The 20,661-nt window shown below is 45.4% G+C and overlaps 1 protein-coding gene across 7 annotated transcripts in view; it reads left to right on the top strand.

Annotated features, from left to right (window-relative positions):
- Positions 1–20,661, top strand: part of ROS1 (ROS proto-oncogene 1, receptor tyrosine kinase) — a 416,131-nt gene that overhangs the window by 252,348 nt on the left and 143,122 nt on the right. For all 7 annotated transcript variants that reach the window (XM_069726197.1, XM_069726196.1, XM_069726195.1 and 4 more), the window contains one exon: positions 7,797–7,973. In XM_069726197.1, the coding sequence (XP_069582298.1) occupies positions 7,797–7,973 (177 nt within the window). The remainder of the gene's footprint in view (positions 1–7,796; positions 7,974–20,661) is intronic.

Genomic DNA, 20,661 nt, shown 5'->3' with positions numbered 1-20,661 from the left:
CCCATTACAAATTGAATCTGACATGGAGTGCACTGACGCACAGCCACAGCCAGACTACTATGCTGGTCCTTTGACTCAGACCACAACATTGCCCTCGCAGGGTGCTGATCAAGAATCAGACCCTGATGAGACTATGTTGCCCCATCACGAACGCTATACCACCGAACGACACGGTGACACAGACGAAGTTGCGCAGGAGGTACAAGAAGAGTTATTAGATGACCCAGTTCTTGACCCCGATTGGCAGCCATTGGGGGAACAGGGTGCAGGCGGCAGCAGTTCTGAAGCAGAGGAGGAGGAGGGGCCGCAGCAGGCATCAACATCGCCACAGGTTCCATCTGCCGGGCCCGTATCTTGCCCAAAACGCGTGGCAAAGCCAAAACCTGGTGGAGGACAGCGTGGCCATCCGGTTAAAGCTCAGTCTGCAATGCCTGAAAAGGTATCCGATGCTAGAAAGAGTGCAGTCTGGCATTTTTTTAAACAACATCCAATTGATCAGCGCAAAGTCATCTGTCAAAAATGTTCTACTTCCTTAAGCAGAGGTCAGAATCTGAAAAGTCTCAATACTAGTTGCATGCATAGACATTTAACCACCATGCATTTGAAAGCTTGGACTAACTACCAAACGTCCCTTAAGGTTGTTGCACCCTCGGCCAATGAAGCTAGTCATCAACGCAACATCCCTTCCGGCAGTGTAGGACCACCATTTAGCGCACCACCTGCTGTATCTGTGCAGGTATCTTTGCCAGGCCAAAGCAGTCAGGGTCAGGGAATCACCAGTTTCGTAGTAGGAAACACTGCATCTAGGGCACCGGCGGCAACAATACCATCTCCCACCGTCTCTCAGTCTGCCATGTCCACCGGCACCCCCGCTAGTTCCACGATCTCCATCTCTCCAGTCCAGCTCACCCTACATGAGACTATGGTTAGAAAAAGGAAGTACTTAGCCTCGCATCCGCGTACACAGGGTTTGAACGCCCACATAGCTAGACTAATCTCGTTAGAGATGATGCCCTACCGGTTAGTTGAAAGCGAAGCTTTCAAAGACCTGATGGACTACGCTGTACCACGCTACGAGCTACCCAGTCGACACTTTTTTTCCAGAAAAGCCATCCCAGCCCTCCACCAGCATGTTAAAGAGCGCATCGTCCATGCACTCAGGCAATCTGTGAGCACAAAGGTGCACCTGACAACAGATGCATGGACCAGTAGGCATGGCCAGGGACGTTACGTGTCCATCACGGCACACTGGGTAAATGTGGTGGATTCAGGGTCCACAGGGGACAGCAAGTTTGGGACAGTTCTGCCTAGCCCACGGTCTAGTAAACAGTTGTCTGTAGCCGTTCGCACCCCCTCCTCCTCCTCCTCCTCCTCGTCCTCCTGCAGAAGCAAGAGCTCGTCCACAGACCGCAGTCGCACAAACACTCCATCCGCACCTGCCACTGTTGCACACCAGGTCTCCCATTATGGGGCAGCTACTGGCATACGTCAGCAGGCTGTATTGGCTATGAAGTGTTTGGGCGACAATAGACACACCGCGGAAGTTCTGTCCGAGTTCTTGCAGCAAGAAACGCAGTCGTGGCTGGGCACTGTAGATCTTGAGGCAGGCAAGGTAGTGAGTGATAACGGAAGGAATTTCATGGCTGCCATCTCCCTTTCCCAACTGAAACACATTCCTTGCCTGGCTCACACCTTAAACCTGGTGGTGCAGTGCTTCCTGAAAAGTTATCCGGGGTTATCCGACCTGCTCCTCAAAGTGCGTGGACTTTGCGCACATATCCGCCGTTCGCCTGTACACTCCAGCCGTATGCAGACCTATCAGCGTTCTTTGAACCTTCCCCAGCATCGCCTAATCATAGACGTTGCAACAAGGTGGAACTCAACACTGCACATGCTTCAGAGACTGTGCGAACAGAGGCGGGCTGTTATGTTTTTGTGGGAGGATACACATACACGGGCAGGCAGTAGGATGGCAGACATGGAGTTGTCAGGTGTGCAGTGGTCGAAGATTCAAGACATGTGTCAAGTCCTTCAGTGTTTTGAGGAATGCACACGGCTGGTTAGTGCAGACAACGCCATAATAAGCATGAGCATCCCCCTAATGCGTCTGCTGATGCAAAGTTTGACGCACATAAAGGATCAGGCGTCTGCACCAGAGGAAGAGGAAAGCCTTGATGACAGTCAGCGATTGTCTGGTCAGGGCAGTGTACATGACGAGGTACCGGGCGAAGAGGAGGTGGAGGATGAGGAGGATGATGCGGATGAGTATATTTTTAATGAGGAAGCTTTCCCGGGGGCACGGGAAATTGGTGGCGTGGCAAGGCCGGGTTCTGGTTTTTTGAGGGACACAAGTGACGTAGATTTGCCTGCAACTGCCCCTCAACCAAGCACAACCGCAGATTTGACAACGGGAACTTTGGCCCACATGGCGGATTATGCCTTGCGTATCCTCAAAAGGGACACACGCATTACAAAAATGATGAACGATGACGATTACTGGTTGGCCTGCCTCCTTGATCCTCGCTATAAAGGCAAATTGCAAAATATTATGCCACATGAGAACTTGGAACTAATATTAGCAACAAAACAATCAACTCTTGTTGACCGTTTGCTTCTGGCATTCCCTGCACACAGCGCCCGTGATCGTTCTCACACGAGCTCCAGGGGCCAGCAGACCAGAGGTGTTAGAGGGGCAGAAATCAGAAGTGGCGTTGGCCAGAGGGGTTTTCTGACCAGGTTGTGGAGTGATTTTTCTATGACCGCAGACAGGACAGGTACTGCAGCATCAATTCAAAGTGACAGGAGACAACATTTGTCCAGTATGGTTACAAACTATTTTTCATCCCTTATCGACGTTCTCCCTCAACCGTCATTCCCATTTGATTACTGGGCATCCAAATTAGACACCTGGCCAGAATTGGCAGAATATGCATTGCAGGAGCTTGCTTGCCCGGCAGCTAGTGTCCTATCAGAAAGAGTATTCAGTGCTGCAGGTTCAATACTAACAGAAAAAAGGACTCGTCTGGCTACCCAAAATGTAGATGATCTAACCTTCATTAAAATGAACCACAACTGGATTTCAAAATCTTTTGCCCCACCCTGCCCGGCTGACACCTAGCTTTCCTATGAAAAGGTCTTGCCTGTGGACTATTCTGAATGACTTTTCCAATCTCGTAATTTTCTTCACCTGATTGTCCAGCATACGACATGTTTCCACCTCACGAAATGGCCAAACTCCCCACACGGGGCCGTGCTATCGCCACTTTGCGCTTGGACCCTTGAGAGTGCTGTTTGTCTGAAGAGGTGGGTGTGGCCGCTTTTGGTCGACGGCACTGCCACTGGGTCCCTCATAGTACAATAAAGTGTCTCTGGCGGTGGTGGTGCGCACCCAACGTCAGACACACCGTTGTAATATGAAGGGCCCTGTGCCTGTACCGCCGGCCACAAGCCAGTTCCCCCCCCAGCTCAAACAGTGCTCTACCACTAGCAAAATTATCTCTCACAGCTTCACCAATGTGTAGTCTAGGCGCTGACATCCTTCAATGCCTGGCACTGACAATACCATTGTTTTGACATTTTTGTTATGTTAGGCCTTCGAAGCCTGTCTGCGGTCCCTTCTTTCTACAACTACTACACTGACCAGGCCACTGCTGGCCGTGTTACCCTGGAACCAATTTAAAAGTGCCTATAGTCAGCCCAAGTTTGTTATGTTAGGCCTTCGAAGCCTGTCTGCGGTCACTCCTTCCACTAGACTTCCACTGACCAGACCACTGCTGCCCGTGTACCCCTGGAACCAATTTAAAATTGCCTACAGCCATGTGTTATTATTTTAGGCCTTCGATGCCTGTCTGCGGTCACTCCTTCCACTAGGCCTCCACTGACCACACCACTGCTGCCCGTGTACCCCTGGAACCAATTTAAAATTGCCTACAGCCAGCCCAATTTTTTTATTTTAGGCCTTCGATGCCTGTCTGCGGTCCATTCTTTCAACTACTATTACACTGACCAGGGCACTGCTGCCCGTGTACCCCTGGAACCAATTTAAAATTGCCTACAGCCATGTGTTATTATTTTAGGCCTTCGATGCCTGTCTGCGGTCACTCCTTCCACTAGGCCTCCACTGACCACACCACTGCTGCCCGTGTACCCCTGGAACCAATTTAAAATTGCCTACAGCCATGTGTGATTATTTTAGGCCTTCGATGCCTGTCTGCGGTCACTCCTTCCACTAGGCCTCCACTGACCACACCACTGCTGCCCGTGTACCCCTGGAACCAATTTAAAATTGCCTACAGCCAGCCCAATTTTTTTATTTTAGGCCTTCGATGCCTGTCTGCGGTCCATTCGTTCAACTACTACTACACTGACCAGGGCACTGCTGCCCAAGTACCCCTGGAACCAATTTAAAATTGACTACAGCCATGTGTTAATATTTTAGGCCTTCGATGCCTGTCTGCGGTCACTCCTTCCACTAGGCCTCCACTGACCACACCACTGCTGCCCGTGTACCCCTGGAACCAATTTAAAATTGCCTACAGCCAGCCCAATTTTTTTATTTTAGGCCTTCGATGCCTGTCTGCGGTCCATTCTTTCAACTACTACTACACTGACCAGGGCACTGCTGCCCGTGTACCCCTGGAACCAATTTAAAATTGCCTACAGCCATGTGTTATTATTTTAGGCCTTCGATGCCTGTCTGTGGTCCCTCCTTCCACTAGGCCTCCACTGACCTGTCTACTGCGGCCCGTGTACCCCTTGAACCAACCTAATAAAATATTTAAAAAATTAATTTGATTATAAAAAATAAGATCGTGTTGAGATCTCAAATGCAGACATTTTAACAATCAAAACAAACACACAACAAATATCTGGAACTGTACTACAAAGGTCCAACAGCTACAATTTCTTTCTCCTGCAAGAAGTTAACTGAAAGTTTTTTGGAGTTGTTAACACAGATATGGCATCCACCGAGTGTTGTCCTGTCGCGTCTCCTTTAAATTATTTCCAATAAGATGTTAAACTATTAATTTAATAAAATCAATAATTAAAAAAATAATTGAGTAAGTCAAAAGCACATTGCAAATAAACATTAATTACAAATCAAGAAGCATGGCGCGTCCGAGGGTGAGTAGATACCGAATAAGAATATAATCACCCTCGGACGCGCAATGCTTATTTACAACAGCCTTCCTTCCTAAGAATCAGCCCTTCCGTGGTGTAGAGAGAGGTTGTGTTACACTCCAAGGTGTTCCCCAGGTTGCCTTTCCTGAGCTTCGATCTTCATGCTCTCGTTTAGTAGGTGTCGGAAAGTAGGCTGCATTAGGCCTACAAATTGGGTATGGGGTGGAGAGAGATGGTGTGTTACACTCCAAGGTGTTCCCCAGGTTTCCTTGCCATTGCTTCGGTCTTCCGACTCTCGTTTAGTAGTTGTAGAAAAGTACACAGCATTAGGCCTACAAAATGGGTATGGGGTGGAGAGAGATGGTGTGTTACACTCCAAGGTGTTCCCCAGGTTGCCTTTCCTGAGCTTCGATCTTCATGCTCTCGTTTAGTAGGTGTCGGAAAGTAGGCTGCATTAGGCCTAAAAAATGGGGAATGGGGTGGAGAGAGATGGTGTGTTACACTCCAAGGTGTTCCCCAGGTTTCCTTGCCATTGCTTCGGTCTTCCGACTCTCGTTTAGTAGTTGTAGAAAAGTACACTGCATTAGGCCTAAAAAATGGGTATGGGGTGGAGAGAGATGGTGTGTTACACTCCAAGGTGTTCCCCAGGTTGCCTTTCCTGAGCTTCGATCTTCATGCTCTCGTTTAGTAGGTGTCGGAAAGTAGGCTGCATTAGGCCTACAAATTGGGTATGGGGTGGAGAGAGATGGTGTGTTACACTCCAAGGTGTTCCCCAGGTTTCCTTGCCATTGCTTCGGTCTTCCGACTCTCGTTTAGTAGTTGTAGAAAAGTACACAGCATTAGGCCTACAAAATGGGTATGGGGTGGAGAGAGATGGTGTGTTACACTCCAAGGTGTTCCCCAGGTTGCCTTTCCTGAGCTTCTATCTTCAGGCTCTCATTAAATTGTGGTTAAATGGAACAACTGCATTTGGCGTACTAGTTGGTTTGGGGCCTACTATCGGTGTCTGCCACTCCTTGCTGTTCTCCTGGTTTCCTGTCCTGAAATTCCATTTTCAGCCTCTCGTTAAGTAGTTGTTAATGTTAGACTGCATTTGGCCTACTAGTTGGGTTGGGGCCTACTATCGGTGTCTGCCACTCCTTGCTGTTCTCCTCCACTGAACAAAGCTGTGCCGCCTGTTTACTACGGTTGCCAATTTTGAACTGCATTTCGACTACTTACTGATTTGGCCCTACTCTCTGTGTCAGCCTCTCATTCCAGTTGTCCTCCACTGCAATGCCCCCTGGTTATTCCTGTGTTACCAATTTTGAACTGCATTTAGCCCACTTTCTTCTTTGGGCCTATATCTGTGTTTCCACTTCATCGTGCCCATTGCCCAGCCAGTGATAGATGAGTCTGCTGGTACATTGACCCATAACGCAACATTCCCCGTGCACGCTACACAACAACATTGTGACCCTGCTGAAAGTCAGGTTGCTCTTCCCGCATACCATACCACCTTACACGGGGACAAAGAGGAAGGTGCAGATGAAAGTGCAGGTTCCTTCATCAGGTGGGGGGAGGAATACTAGTTGGCGACGTCACTGGCACAGGGCCTCTCATAGTACGCAAAAGTGTTGCTGCCGGTGGGAGGCGCCCCCGCCGTGCAAACACACCGCTGTACTTTGAGGGGCCCTGTGCCAGTGCCAATGCCAACGAGTGGGCCCCCCCCTGCTTGCTCAGGATCACAGCACTTGCAAAGTTGAAATACTTACCTCTCCCTGCTCCACTGCCGTGACGTGGTCCAGATTTACTGGGCCCACTAATTACTTGAACCAGCCCTACCCCCCACAACTTTAGCCAAATGACCCCCAATTTCAAATGCCTTCCAATTATTTTAAGGTAAATTACGCTTGACAAGCTTCATTAAGAAGAATGGATGGTTTTGACATTAAAATGGGCACTCTAGGTGTTTTCCTGGCCCCCACTCACTGCCGACTATGCTGCCCCATTGACTTGCATTGGGTTTCGTGTTTCGGTCGATCCCGACTTTACGTCATAATCGGCCGATTTCACTCGACCCGACTTTGGACATAGTCGGGTTTCGCAAAACCCGGCTCGACTCTAAAAAGGTCAAGGTCGCTCAACTCTATTGGTGAGTCTAAACGAGCTAAAGAGGGCCACACATCCAAATTAATACTAGTAATATAATAATAACATTTATTTAACTTATAAGGGTTCATTACATATCTACAGATAGTTGTAGCAGAAGTCGTTGAGTTATAGCTTGGAGTTTGGCTGGCAACCTGTAATGTAATTATCCAACACAACTATACGTATTTATTGGTTTCTGCTAATCATTGTATTGTGTCTGTCAGATAAAAACATATATTTCTAGACAATATGTAGTCTACTTTCACGGGAGATGATCAATTCAGTTTACATTATAGTATAGAAAAAAATCCCTCTCAGTTTGTGACTTTGTAATTTAGGACAAAACAAGTTCTCTTGCTACCTGTCTTATTGAGGGCATAATTGTCAATAAAAAATGATGAATATTCCTAAATTAGTTAGTTTGTTGAATCTTTAATATTCAAGCTTTTTTGGCGATGGTGGGAATGTGTGGAATAGTGCACTCAGTTCAATAATGCAGTTAAGTTTATTAAATACTTTTTTCTTTTTTTTCTACCTTCAAGGTGCAACATTAACAAGTATTTCAGTTGATAATTATTTCATTTACTGGAGCATTAAAGAAAATGGAAATACTAATATTTATCATGCAAATAAAAGTAATAAGGTTTCAATGTTGCTACACACTGTTCCCGGGGTTGTTCAAGTTACAGCATATAGCACCTCTCTGCAACCCTTCCCAGGTAAATAGGTCAATGTTTACAGAAATGATTACAATTATCAATGTTATGATCATTATGATTAGAAATAACCACATTTCCAAGATTCAAATTAAGCCATTCATGTACATATTGCAGGGAAATTTGATTTATAGCTAAGATACTCTCTGCAATTTTAATGTTTCTTTTTGTGCTCTGAGATCTGTCTGGACCCCAGGGCATGATAAATTTAGGAAGTAAAACAAAAAATTATACTCATCTTATTGCTGATCCCTTGCAAACCCGCAATTAACCGTTTGCATTTACGGTAATTTGTGGCTTCTGCTCTATTTTGTTAGTAATGTAGAATTGACAATATTATTGCCTGCAGTTCTAATCACCACCACCGGAGGACACTTTTTCGCCTGCAGCTGTTTGATGACTGGCTAACTGGTTTGCGCAGAATTTTTTGATTCTGATGCAGTTACCCTATTTCTATGAGGAGATACAAAACAATTGTTTTGTCGGCAGAAACTGGTGTTATGTTAAATGGACTCTGCTCTGCTGGTTTGAACTGCAATTTGGACATTAGGGATCTACCGAAGTATACAGAGGTGATGCAAGGAGGGACCCATTGCACTTACATGGTCCTTAACCCCTTAACGACCAGGGGTATTTCAGTTTTAGAATTTCTGTTTTTTGCTCCCCTTCTTTCCAGAGCCATAACATTTTTTATTTTTTGGTCAATATGGCCATGTGAGGGCTTGTTTCTTGCGGGACAAGTGTAGTTTATATCGTGTACTGGAAAACATGAAAAAATTCCAAGTGCGGTGCAATTGCAAGAAAAGTGCAATTCCACAGTTGTTTCTTTTTTTGTACCATTTTCACTAAATAGTAAAACTGCCATTATGATTCTCCAGGTCATTACAAGTTCATAGATGCCAAACATGTATAGGTTCTTTTTTATTTAAGTGGTGAAAAAAATCCAAATTGTGTTAAAAAAAAGGCACCATTTTCTAAAACCTGTAGCGTCTCCATTTTTTGTGATCTGTGGCTGGGTGAGGTCTCATTTTTTGCTTGCCGAGCTGACTGATTTTGGTGTAGATACAATCTTTTGATTGCCTCTTATTGCATTTTATTGCAATACAGCGGCTACTAAAATAACTTTCTGGAATTTTTCTTCTTGTTACGCCGTTTTTTTATATTGATATTACGGGCGATTCTGAACTTGGCGACACCAAATATTTGTATATATATTTTTTTTTTATTGTATTTTGAATGGGGCAAAAGGGAGTAATTTGAACTTTTATGTTTTTTAATATTTTTAACTTTTTTTTTACTTTTTGCATGCTTCAATAGTCTCCATGGGAGACTAGGAGCTCAGTACTTTGATCACTTCTGCTGTACCCAGGCGATGATCAGATCACCTGTGTGTAGCAGAAATTCTCACATGCTGTGAACATCGACCACGTGGTGGCACTCATGGCAATTTGGCAATGACAACCATAGAGGTCTGCTGCAAATTTAGTGTTTACTACTTTACTTGTATTGGCTTTGCTGTATCCTGGGGAACCGGCTCCAGTCCATAACTTATAACTTGGCGTAGACAGCAGGATACAGCGATAATTATGGACAGGAACATGAACTGAAATAATCCCCTGGTGTCAGACCATGCCCCAGCACAAGGTGCCCCTGTCAGTCCAGGTAGGGTACCTTCCAACGGTGTCTGTTTCACCACATGGCCAAGTTTGATGATAGCAACATGGGCTCAAAGGATGGGATTGAGAGGGTTCGTAGGGCGGTCAACGTGTGTAATGTGACCCCAGAGGTACGGACAGAGGTAGCTCTGAACGCACTAGAGGGTGATGCCAGGTGGACAGTGAGATGGATGTACAAGGGACAGTCTGGATTTGAGTACGACTATTTTGCAGGACATTGGCAAGAAGGGAGTCATGCTGGTGGACCATTTGCCACAAAGAGGATTACATGTAACAGTAGGTATGAATGTGCTGAGAGACCTAGACTAATATCTCTGCGCCAAAGAAGGGCCTAAATATTGGCAAAGGGCCACCGTACACAGGCAGACCCAGAAGGTTCTGCAACAAATGATAAGGAGCTGTAGTCTGCGAAAGAGCACCATGTATGGCCAGTCAAATGGATGGGTAAAAATGCCGATGAAAACCCTGGTGAAGAGGCTGCCATGACAAGAACAGATATTGATGCTGCCAGCAGCAGCTGGGTGACAACTGAGTGGGCTGGAGGTGCTGATTGAGCTCGCCACCCAGGAAGCAACACTGATTCAACCACTGGTAGCCTCAAGATCAAGCCCAGGAAACGTCAGCTGTTCCGTCACTGGACAGAGTACTTCAGTAAAGTAAATGTTCAGCACAGCCCGAGGTGGAGGTGCATGAGAGTAGGTGCCCAGACCTTTAACTGTAATATAGAATATATACTCAGCACACTCCAGGAAGTCTGATGCAAAACGGGGTGTTTAATACATACAGTATTTATATTTACAAACGTTTCGGTCTGTGAAGACCTTCATCAGTGTGCTCTATTATTTTGAGCCGAGGGGTGTGAACTAATCACCCTTTATACACAGAGTTTGCATCAGGTACTGGAGTTTAAACAGGATAACTGTTTAAAATAGAGGGCTGACACTAGTCGGTCGAGCGCTGTAAATAACACAAGGAGGGTCTTGAAAGTAGAGGGCTAAGCAAGCCGATCGCGCCCACTGCAAGTCTGAAATGCTCTTCGGACTTGCGGTGGATACCGCGTCTCCTCTCCTACCCTCCAGCCTGCTACAGGTGTGATCGGTTTGCTTAGCCCTCTACTTTCAAGACCCTCCTTGTGTTATTTACAGCGCTCGACCGGCTAGTGTCAGCCCTCTATTTTAAACAGTTATCCTGCTTAAACTCCAGTACCTGATGCAAACTCTGTGTATAAAGGGTGATTAGTTCACACCCCTCGGCTCAAAATAATAGAGTACACTGATGAAGGTCTTCACAGACCGAAACGTTTGTGAATATATATATATACTGTATGTATTAAACACTCCCTTTTGCATCAGACTTCCTGGAGTGTGCTGAGTATATATTCTATATGGACAGAGTACTTTGGCATGTGGTCACCCAGGAGGGGGTACATCCAGCCACCAGCAAGGTGGAGGATGTCCAGAAGTGGCTGGCCGAATACCCTCTGGGAGGTACTGGCCTTTCTAGATCTGGCCAGATATTGTAGAAGGTCTATACTGAAGTTTGCTCCCCTAACTGGCCCTTTAAACAAGCTGCTATGGTTCACGGCTGGGGGTCCCAAGACTCAGCCCAACGAGTGAGGACTACAGCAGCAAGAAGCTTTTGTGTGGTTTGATGCCCCATTTTTGTTATACACTGATGGGAGTCAACATGGTCTTGGGGCCGTGCAGTCTCAAATTCAAGATGGATGTGAGAGAGCAATTGCTTTTGGCAGCCAGTCTCTGGGTGAATTGGAGCACAACCCCGACAACTATAGCTCCTTTAAATTGGAACTTTTGGTGCTGGTATGTGTGCCATGACCGAAACGTTGCACCCTGACGGGTTCTGAAGTGACCGTAATGATGGATAATAACCCGTTAGTGCCCCTGGAGAAGGCCAAGCTAGGGGCACTTGAACAGAGGTGGATGGCTTGCCTCTCGAAATATCAGCACTGCATCTGGTTCCAGTCAGGAAAGAAGAATGGAAACACCGATGTGCTCTCTAGAGTTCCTGTAAGATTGCCAACGCAGAGTGTTGATGAAGATGTATAGAAAAATGAAACCTTAAATCTTGGCCAATTACTCCTATTCCAAAACTTGACACATTCAAGTGGGGTGGCTTACAGGATGCCAATGGTGTTGGGGAAAACTTTGGCTGATTGAGGAAAAGTTCAGTATGGTAACCTGGATCTACGGAAAGTGAAAGGGTGGGTCTGAACAAAGCTCTGGCCACCACCAGAAGATTGGGCCTACTGGCCCTGGAGGGCTAGAAATTTCTGAGATGGTGGGATTAGACTAAGTGTTACCCAGGGACTCCTGTGCAGGGACTCCTGTTACTTATGGTAACAGTTGCTGTACCAGCAACAAATTCTCATCCTCATGTCACTAGGACTAGAGATGAGTGAATATTTCAATGGTTGGTTCAGATTACAATCACCAAAATTGCAATATTCACCAATTTATTTGTTGAATATTCACCAAATATAGCTGAACCCCATTGGAGTCAATGGGAGGCAAAAACAAACGCATACACAGCACCTTCAAATGGGCCCAAAAGCTGCCAAAACACAGCAAATTAAGGTCAGACACCAGGAAGGAGGCTTCAATTCACCCACAGTACAAATTCTAGCATGGCATGCATGATATATCAGGGTCTTGGCAAGCATTTACAGCTTTGAATTGAACAACAAAGTAAGATGAGGTGGGTGAAGGATCGGTGTAGGCCAGCTGTGCAGGGAGCCCTAATACCACATTCGACAGCTCAACTTGCTTTCATGCTCAGCCACACTCAGGGGGCACAAATATCAGTTTCGTAGACTACTATTGTCAGAAAAATTTAAAGATACTAACACGGGTAGTTGACTCAAAGGAAGTGGAGGCCTGCCGGTCTCAGAGGCCTACTGCTACAGGCAACACACATGAAGGAGACCCAACCAGGAGTCTATACATTTACAAAAATTAGTTGCAGACACCAACAAAGTTGCATCAATTTCACCACAGTAGAAATATTATAATAAGGACCAACACATCTTCCACTACAGCCAACGGAGCAGATGGAAACCCAGCCAGTAGTGTACACATTTTCAAAAATTAGTGGCAGACACCAATAAAGTACCATAAATTTCACCATAGTACAAATAGTATAAAAGGGAGCGACTTCTCTTTCACTACAGCCAACCCAGCAAATGGACACCCAGCCAGGGGTGTTCACATTTCCAAAAATTAGTGGCAACACCACCAAAGTGGCATAAATTTCATGAGAGTATAAATAGTATAATAGGGACTGACACATCTTCCACTACAGCAACCCAGAAGATGGAGACCAACCATGACTGTCTACATTTCCACAAATTTGTGTTAACATCTGCAGCAGCAAAAGCAGGCACAGAAGCCACACTAAAGATATCACAGAGTGCAATTATACGAGAACAATGCAGCACACTAATAACTTCAACATCGCCTAGTCTGTACAGTCTATGATTGTGGTGCAAATGTCCTTGGCGATCCATGACTTGTTCATCTTGATGAAAGTTAGGCGGTCTACAATTTCAGAGGACAGCCAGCTGTGCTTATCCATCAGGACATCATTACGTGTCTGTGCTGTACGACGCAAGGTAACCTCCTCGTCTTCCTCCTCCTCCACATCCTCAGATAATCTGCTCAGCACAGTACAATCCACGGGAGCCTCAGATATCGGAGTCTCATCAGGATCACCTCCCCCTGGGGGTTAACATCTGGTGACGAGGGTCAGGATGCTGCTCGGACCCTACTTCATCCTGCCCTGGATGCAAGCTAAAAAAATTTTGGGCATTGGTGCAGATGATTTCCTCCTAACTCTGTGAAGCTTTTGAGTACACTGCTGATGCCCATGGCATAGAATGTGTGAACAGCTCTGCAGACTCACGCATCTGTTGTTCCCTACAGTCAGTTGGATGGGAGTTGTGATGCACGGGGAAGAAAGGGTAATTGGGGTGTGACCTCTGTGGACTGTACTGGATGTGATGTTGAGGTGGAGGAAGAGGAGGAGAGGCCGCTTGAATCTGTGCTTGCCATCCACTAGAGCACATGCTCTTTCTGGGCCTCATTAACAAGGCCGTCCAGGAACTGAAGTTGTCGGTTGTCTTTGTATAGGATATGACATTGTTGGTTCACTAATGCTTTCACAAACATTACCACCTACCCCACGTACACCGTGAACACGAAGCCTCGTCCCCATTCCACCATAACCTTGCTTTTTCCCAGTCATGTTTCTCAGATAGTATGGTAGGAGCACAATATTAGCAACAAAAATAAATGTTTAACTCTGCACCAGCTCTGCAAACAGCTGAATTTCAGCGGCAGTAAATGACAAAGTGAAATATGGCATGCTGAATCGCTTTAGTCACAGAAGAAAAAATTGTTTGAATGTGGATGAGGCCTGTATAAAAAAGAATAGATGCTCCAAACAATTTGAAAGTGAGATCTACCCTACTGTATGATGTTAGTAACCAAAGGCATTTTTTTGGCCTGTGGATGAGGCCCATATAACAGACTAGATACTCCAAACAATTTCAAAATGAGATCTCCCATACTGTATGATGTTAGAAACAGAAGAAATTATTTTTTTGTGCGTGGACGAGGCCTGTATAAAATAGACTAGATGTTCCAAACAATTTCAAAGTGAGAGCTACCCTATTGCTTGATATTAGTACCCAAAGAAATTTTTTTGGGGCTTAGTAACAGAAGACATTTTTCGTGTGTAGATGAGGCATGTATAAAATAGACTAGATGCTCCAAACAATTTAAAAGTGAGATCTCCCCTACTGTAGAACGTTAGTAACAGAAGAAACTTTTTGGTGTGTGAATGAGGCCTGTATAAATTAGACTAGATGCTCAAAAACAAATTAAGTTTCCCCAACTGCATAACGTTAATAAGAGAAGAAAGAATTTACTGTGGATGAGGCCTGGTTGACAAAGATATGCTCCAAACAATTTCAAAATTAGATCTCCCCTAGTGTATGACGTTAGTAACTGAACAAATGTGTTTTTAGTGTGGATGAAGCCTGTATAACCTTAAAGATATACTCCAAACAATTTCAAACTCGAATCTAGCCTGCTGTATCACATTTGTAAAAAAATATATATTTTTTTTATATGCTACAGCTCTGCACACATAATAATTTCAACGCCACAAAATTACAACTTGGGACATAGCGGGCTGTATCATGTTTAGCAACATAATTTTTTTTTTAATCTGCAATTCTGCATGATCTATGTAGATAGTTAAATTTCACCACCACTAAATGAGAAGGTGAACTGTTATGACCTGGTGGTTAAGAGGCCACACTGAAATGACCTGGTGGCTAAAACGCAACATGAACGAGCTCTGAGAAGGTGGTATCTCTACTGACCGCAGTCCCTAATCCTAACAACACAACTAGAAATAGCCGTGGGATGTTCCTGACACTCCCTAGACACCTCGTCACAGCCTCAGATATAACTACCCCTAAAGAAGGAAATAGAAAGCTATCTTGCCTCAGAGAAACCCCCAAAAGGAAAGACAGCCCCCCACAAATATTGACTGTGAAAGGAGAGGGAAATGACGAACACAGAAATGAAATTAGATTTCAGCAAAGGGAGGCCAAAACTAAACTAGATAGACAGAGAGCAAAGGATACTGTGCGGTCAGTATTAAAAACTACAAAATCCACGCAGAGTTTACAAAAATGAACTCCACACCGACTCACGGTGTGGAGGGGCAAATCTGCTTTCCCAGAGCTTCCAGCTAGCCTGAATAAGACATAGTGACAAGCTGGACAAAAGAGACAAAATGCAAAGCAATAGAGTCCAAGCAAATGGACAAACAAAACTAGCAAAACTTATCTTTTGCAGACAAGGACTGGCCATATGAGAAATCCAAGGGAAGAATCAAATCCAACCAAGAACATTGACAGCAGGCATGGACTAAGGCCCAGAGCAGGTTTAAATAACAAACCCAGGCAAGGCGATTAGTGAAGGCAGCTGCCACAGCTACCTAACTGAGCAGCAGTTCCACTTGAAACCACCAGAGGGAGCCCAAGGGCAGAACACGCAAAAATACCATTAGCAACCACAGGAGGGAGCTCCAGAACGGAACTCACAACAGTACCCCCCCCTTGAGGAGGGGTCACCGAACCCTCACCAGAGCTCCCAGGCCAATCAGGACGAGCCAAATGGAAAGCATGAACCAAATCGGGAGCATGAACATTGGAAGCAACAACCCAAGAATTATCATCCTGGCCATAACCCTTCCACTTGACCAGATACTGAAGCTTCCGCCTCGAAAAACGAGAATCCAAAATCTTCTCTACCACATATTCCAATTCCCCCTCAACCCACACCGGAGCAGGAGGATCAACGGAGGGAACCATAGGTACCACATATCTCCGCAACAAGGATCTATGGAACACATTATGAATGGAAAAGGAAGATGGAAGGGCCAAACGAAAAGACACTGGATTGATAATTTCAGAAATCTTATAAGGCCCAATAAAGCGAGGCTTGAACTTAGGGGAAGAAACCTTCATAGGAACATGACGAGAAGACAACCAGACCAAATTCCCAACACGAAGCCGGGGACCAACACACCGACGACGGTTAGCAAAACGCTGAGCCTTCTCCTGAGACAACGTCAAATTGTCCACCACATGAGTCCAAATTTGCTGCAACCTGTCCACCACGGAATCCACACCAGGACAGTCAGAAGGCTCAAGCTGCCCTGAAGAAAAACGAGGATGAAAACCAAAGTTACAAAAAAAAGGCGAAACCAAGGTAGCCGAACTAGCTCGATTATTAAAGGCAAACTCTGCCAACGGCAAAAAGGTCACCCAATCATCCTGATCAGCAGACACGAAGCATCTCAAATAGGTTTCCAAGGTTTGATTGGTTCGCTCCGTTTGGCCATTTGTCTGAGGATGGAATGCAGAAGAAAAAGACAAATCAATGCCCATTCTAGCACAAAAGGACCGCCAAAACCTAGAAACGAACTGGGAACCTCTGTCAGACACAATATTCTCTGGAATACCATGCAAACGAACCACATGCTGAAAAAATAATGGAACCAAATCAGAAGAGGAAGGCAACTTAGGCAACGGCACCAAATGGACCATCTTAGAAAACCGGTCACAAACCACCCAGATGACAGACATCTTCTGAGAAACAGGAAGATCAGAAATAAAATCCATGGAAATATGCGTCCAGGGCCTCTCAGGAATAGGCAAAGGCAAAAGCAACCCGCTGGCACGGGAACAGCAAGGCTTAGCCCGAGCACAGGTCCCACAGGACTGCACAAACGAACGCACATCCCGCGAAAAGGAAGGCCACCAAAAGGACCTAGCCACCAAATCTCTGGTACCGAAAGTCCCTGGGTGACCAGCCAACACCGAACAATGAACCTCAGAAATTACCCTACTAGTCCATCTATCAGGAACAAACAATTTCCCCACAGGACAGCGGTCAGGTTTATCAGCCTGAAACTCCTGAAGTACCCGCTGTAAATCAGGGGAGATGGCAGAAAGAATCACCCCCTCCTTGAGGATCCCAGCCGGCTCAAGAACTCCCGGAGAATCAGGCAAAAAACTCCTAGAAAGGGCATCAGCCTTCACATTCTTAGATCCAGGAATATACGAGACCACAAAATCAAAATGTGAGAAAAACAAAGACCACCGAGCCTGTCTAGGATTCAACCGCTTAGCAGACTCGAGGTAAATCAGATTCTTGTGATCAGTCAAGACCACCACGCGATGCTTGGCTCCCTCAAGCCAATGTCGCCACTCCTCAAATGCCCACTTCATAGCCAACAACTCCCGATTGCCGACATCATAATTACGCTCAGAGGACGAAAATTTTCTGGAGAAGAAGGCACAAGGTTTCATCAAAGAGCCATCAGAATTTCTCTGAGACAAAACGGCCCCTGCCCCAATCTCAGAAGCATCAACCTCAACCTGAAAAGGGAGAGAAACATCTGGCTGACGCAACACAGGGGCAGAAGTAAAACGACGTTTAAGCTCCTGAAAGGCCTCAACAGCCGCAGAGGACCAATTCACCACATCAGCGCCCTTCCTTGTCAAATCGGTCAGAGGCTTCACCACACTAGAAAAATTAGCAATAAAGCGACGATAAAAATTGGCAAAGCCCAAAAATTTCTGAAGGCTCGGCTCTTTACAGATGTAGGTTGAGTCCAATCATGAATGGCCTGGACTTTAACAGGGTCCATTTCAATAGCCGAGGGAGAAAAAATGAAACCCAAAAAAGAAACCCTCTGAACTCCAAAGAGGCACTTAGACCCCTTCACAAACAACGCATTAGTACGAAGGACCTGAAACACCATCCTAACCTGCTTCACATGAGACTCCCAATCATCGGAGAAAACCAAAATATCATCCAAATACACAATCATAAATTTATCCAGATAATTCCGGAAGATATCATGCATAAAGGACTGAAATACCGAAGGAGCATTAGAGAGCCCGAATGGCATTACAAGATATTCAAAATGGCCTTCAGGCGTATTAAATGCTGTTTTCCATTCATCACCTTGTTTAATACGCACAAGATTATATGCCCCTCGGAGGTCGATTTTAGTAAACCAACTAGCACCGTTAATCCGAGCAAACAAATCAGAAAGCAAAGGTAACGGATACTGGAATTTGACAGTGATCTTATTGAGAAGGCCATAATCTATACAGGGTCTCAAGGAGCCATCCTTCTTGGCAACAAACGAAAAATCCCGCTCCCAACGGTGACGAAGACGGGCGAATATGCCCTTTCTCCAAGGACTCCTTTACATAACTCCGCATAGCGGCATGCTCTGGCACAGACAGATTGAAAAGTCGGCCCTTAGGGAACTTACAGCCAGGAATCAAATTAATGGCACAATCGCAGTCCCTATGAGGAGGCAGGGAACTGGACTTGGGCTCATCAAATACATCCTGGAAATCCGACAAAAACTCAGGAACTTCAGAAGAAGGGGACGAGGAAATGGACATCAAAGGAATATTATTATTATTATTATTATTATTATTTATTTATATAGCACCATTGATTCCATGGTGCTGTACATGAGAAGGGGTTACATACAAGCTCCAAATATCACATACAGTAAACAAACTAACAATGACGGACTGATACAGAGGGGCGAGGACCCTGCCCTTGCGGGCTTACATTCTACACTATGTATCCCCTGACAACCCCAACTAGTCACAGACATAGATCTCCAATCCAGCACTGGAATTATGTTCCTGTAACCATGGAAAACCCAGCACAACATCATGCAAATTATGCAACACCAAAAAACGAATATTTTCCTGATGTGCTGGAGCCATACACATGGTTAACTGTGTCCAGTAATGAGGTTTATTCTTGGCCAATGGCGTAGCATCAATCCCCCTCAAGGGAATAGGACTCTGCAAAGGTTCCAAGGAAAAACCACAGCGCTTGGCAAATTCTAAGTCCATAAAGTTCAGGGCAGCGCCAGAATCCACAAATGCCATAACAGAAAAGGACGACAATGAGCAAATCAGGGTAACAGACAAGAGAAATTTAGGCTGCACAGTACTAATGGTAACAGACCTAGGGACCCTCCTAGTACGCTTAGGGCAGTCAGAAATAGCATGAGCAGAATCACCACAGTAAAAACACAGGCCATTCTGACGTCTGAATTTCTGCCTTTCTGCTCTAGTCAAAATCCTATCACATTGCATAGGCTCAGGACTTTGCTCAGAGGACACTGCCATATGGTGAACCGCCTTGCGCTCACGCAAGCGCCGATCAATCTGAATAGCTAGAGACATAAATTCGCTCAAACCGGTAGGCGTAGGAAAGCCCACCATAACATCTTTAAGGGTTTCAGAAAGACCTTTTCTGAAAATAGCAGCCAGCGCCTCTTCATTCCATTTAGTGAGCACAGACCATGTTCTAAATTTCTGGCAATATAACTCTGCCGCTTCCTGACCCTGACACAGGGCCAACAGTGTTTTCTCAGCATGCTCTACAGAGTTAGGTTCGTCATACAACAATCCGAGCGCCTGAAAGAATGCATCTACATTCAATAATGCCGGATTCCCTGTTTCAAGAGCAAATGCCCAGTCTTGAGGATCACCACGCAGTAAGGATATGATGATTTTCACTTGCTGAATGGGATCACCAGAAGAACGGGGTTTCAAAGCAAAAAACAATATGCAGCTATTTTTAAAGTTCAAAAACTTGGATCTGTCCCCAAAAAACAAATCAGGAGTAGGAATTCTTGGCTCTAGAGCCGGAGTCTGAACAATATAATCTTGGATACTCTGGACTCTTGCAGCAAGTTGATCCACACGAGAAAACAAACTCTGAACCTCCATACCAGAGCATATATCCAGCACCACCCAGATATCAAGAGGAAAAAGAAGACAGAACAGAGCACAGAAAAAAAAATGGTTCAGAACTCTTCTTTTTTCCTTCTTTTGAGATGCATTCAATTCATTCTTGGGCTGCTGTACTGTTATGACCTAGTGGTTAAGAGGCCACACTGAAATGACCTGGTGGCTAAAACGCAACATGAACGAGCTCTGAGAAGGTGGTATCTCTACTGACCGCAGTCCCTAATCCTAACAACACAACTAGAAATAGCCGTGGGATGTTCCTGACACTCCCTAGACACCTCGTCACAGCCTCAGATATAACTACCCCTAAAGAAGGAAATAGAAAGCTATCTTGCCTCAGAGAAACCCCCAAAAGGAAAGACAGCCCCCCACAAATATTGACTGTGAAAGGAGAGGGAAATGACGAACACAGAAATGAAATTAGATTTCAGCAAAGGGAGGCCAAAACTAAACTAGATAGACAGAGAGCAAAGGATACTGTGCGGTCAGTATTAAAAACTACAAAATCCACGCAGAGTTTACAAAAATGAACTCCACACCGACTCACGGTGTGGAGGGGCAAATCTGCTTTCCCAGAGCTTCCAGCTAGCCTGAATAAGACATAGTGACAAGCTGGACAAAA

This window comes from Ranitomeya imitator, chromosome 5 (assembly GCF_032444005.1).
Source record: "Ranitomeya imitator isolate aRanImi1 chromosome 5, aRanImi1.pri, whole genome shotgun sequence".
NCBI classification, from domain to species: domain Eukaryota; kingdom Metazoa; phylum Chordata; class Amphibia; order Anura; family Dendrobatidae; genus Ranitomeya; species Ranitomeya imitator.
Note: the sequence above shows the minus strand (reverse complement) of the source record. Positions and strands in the feature narration are given on the sequence as shown.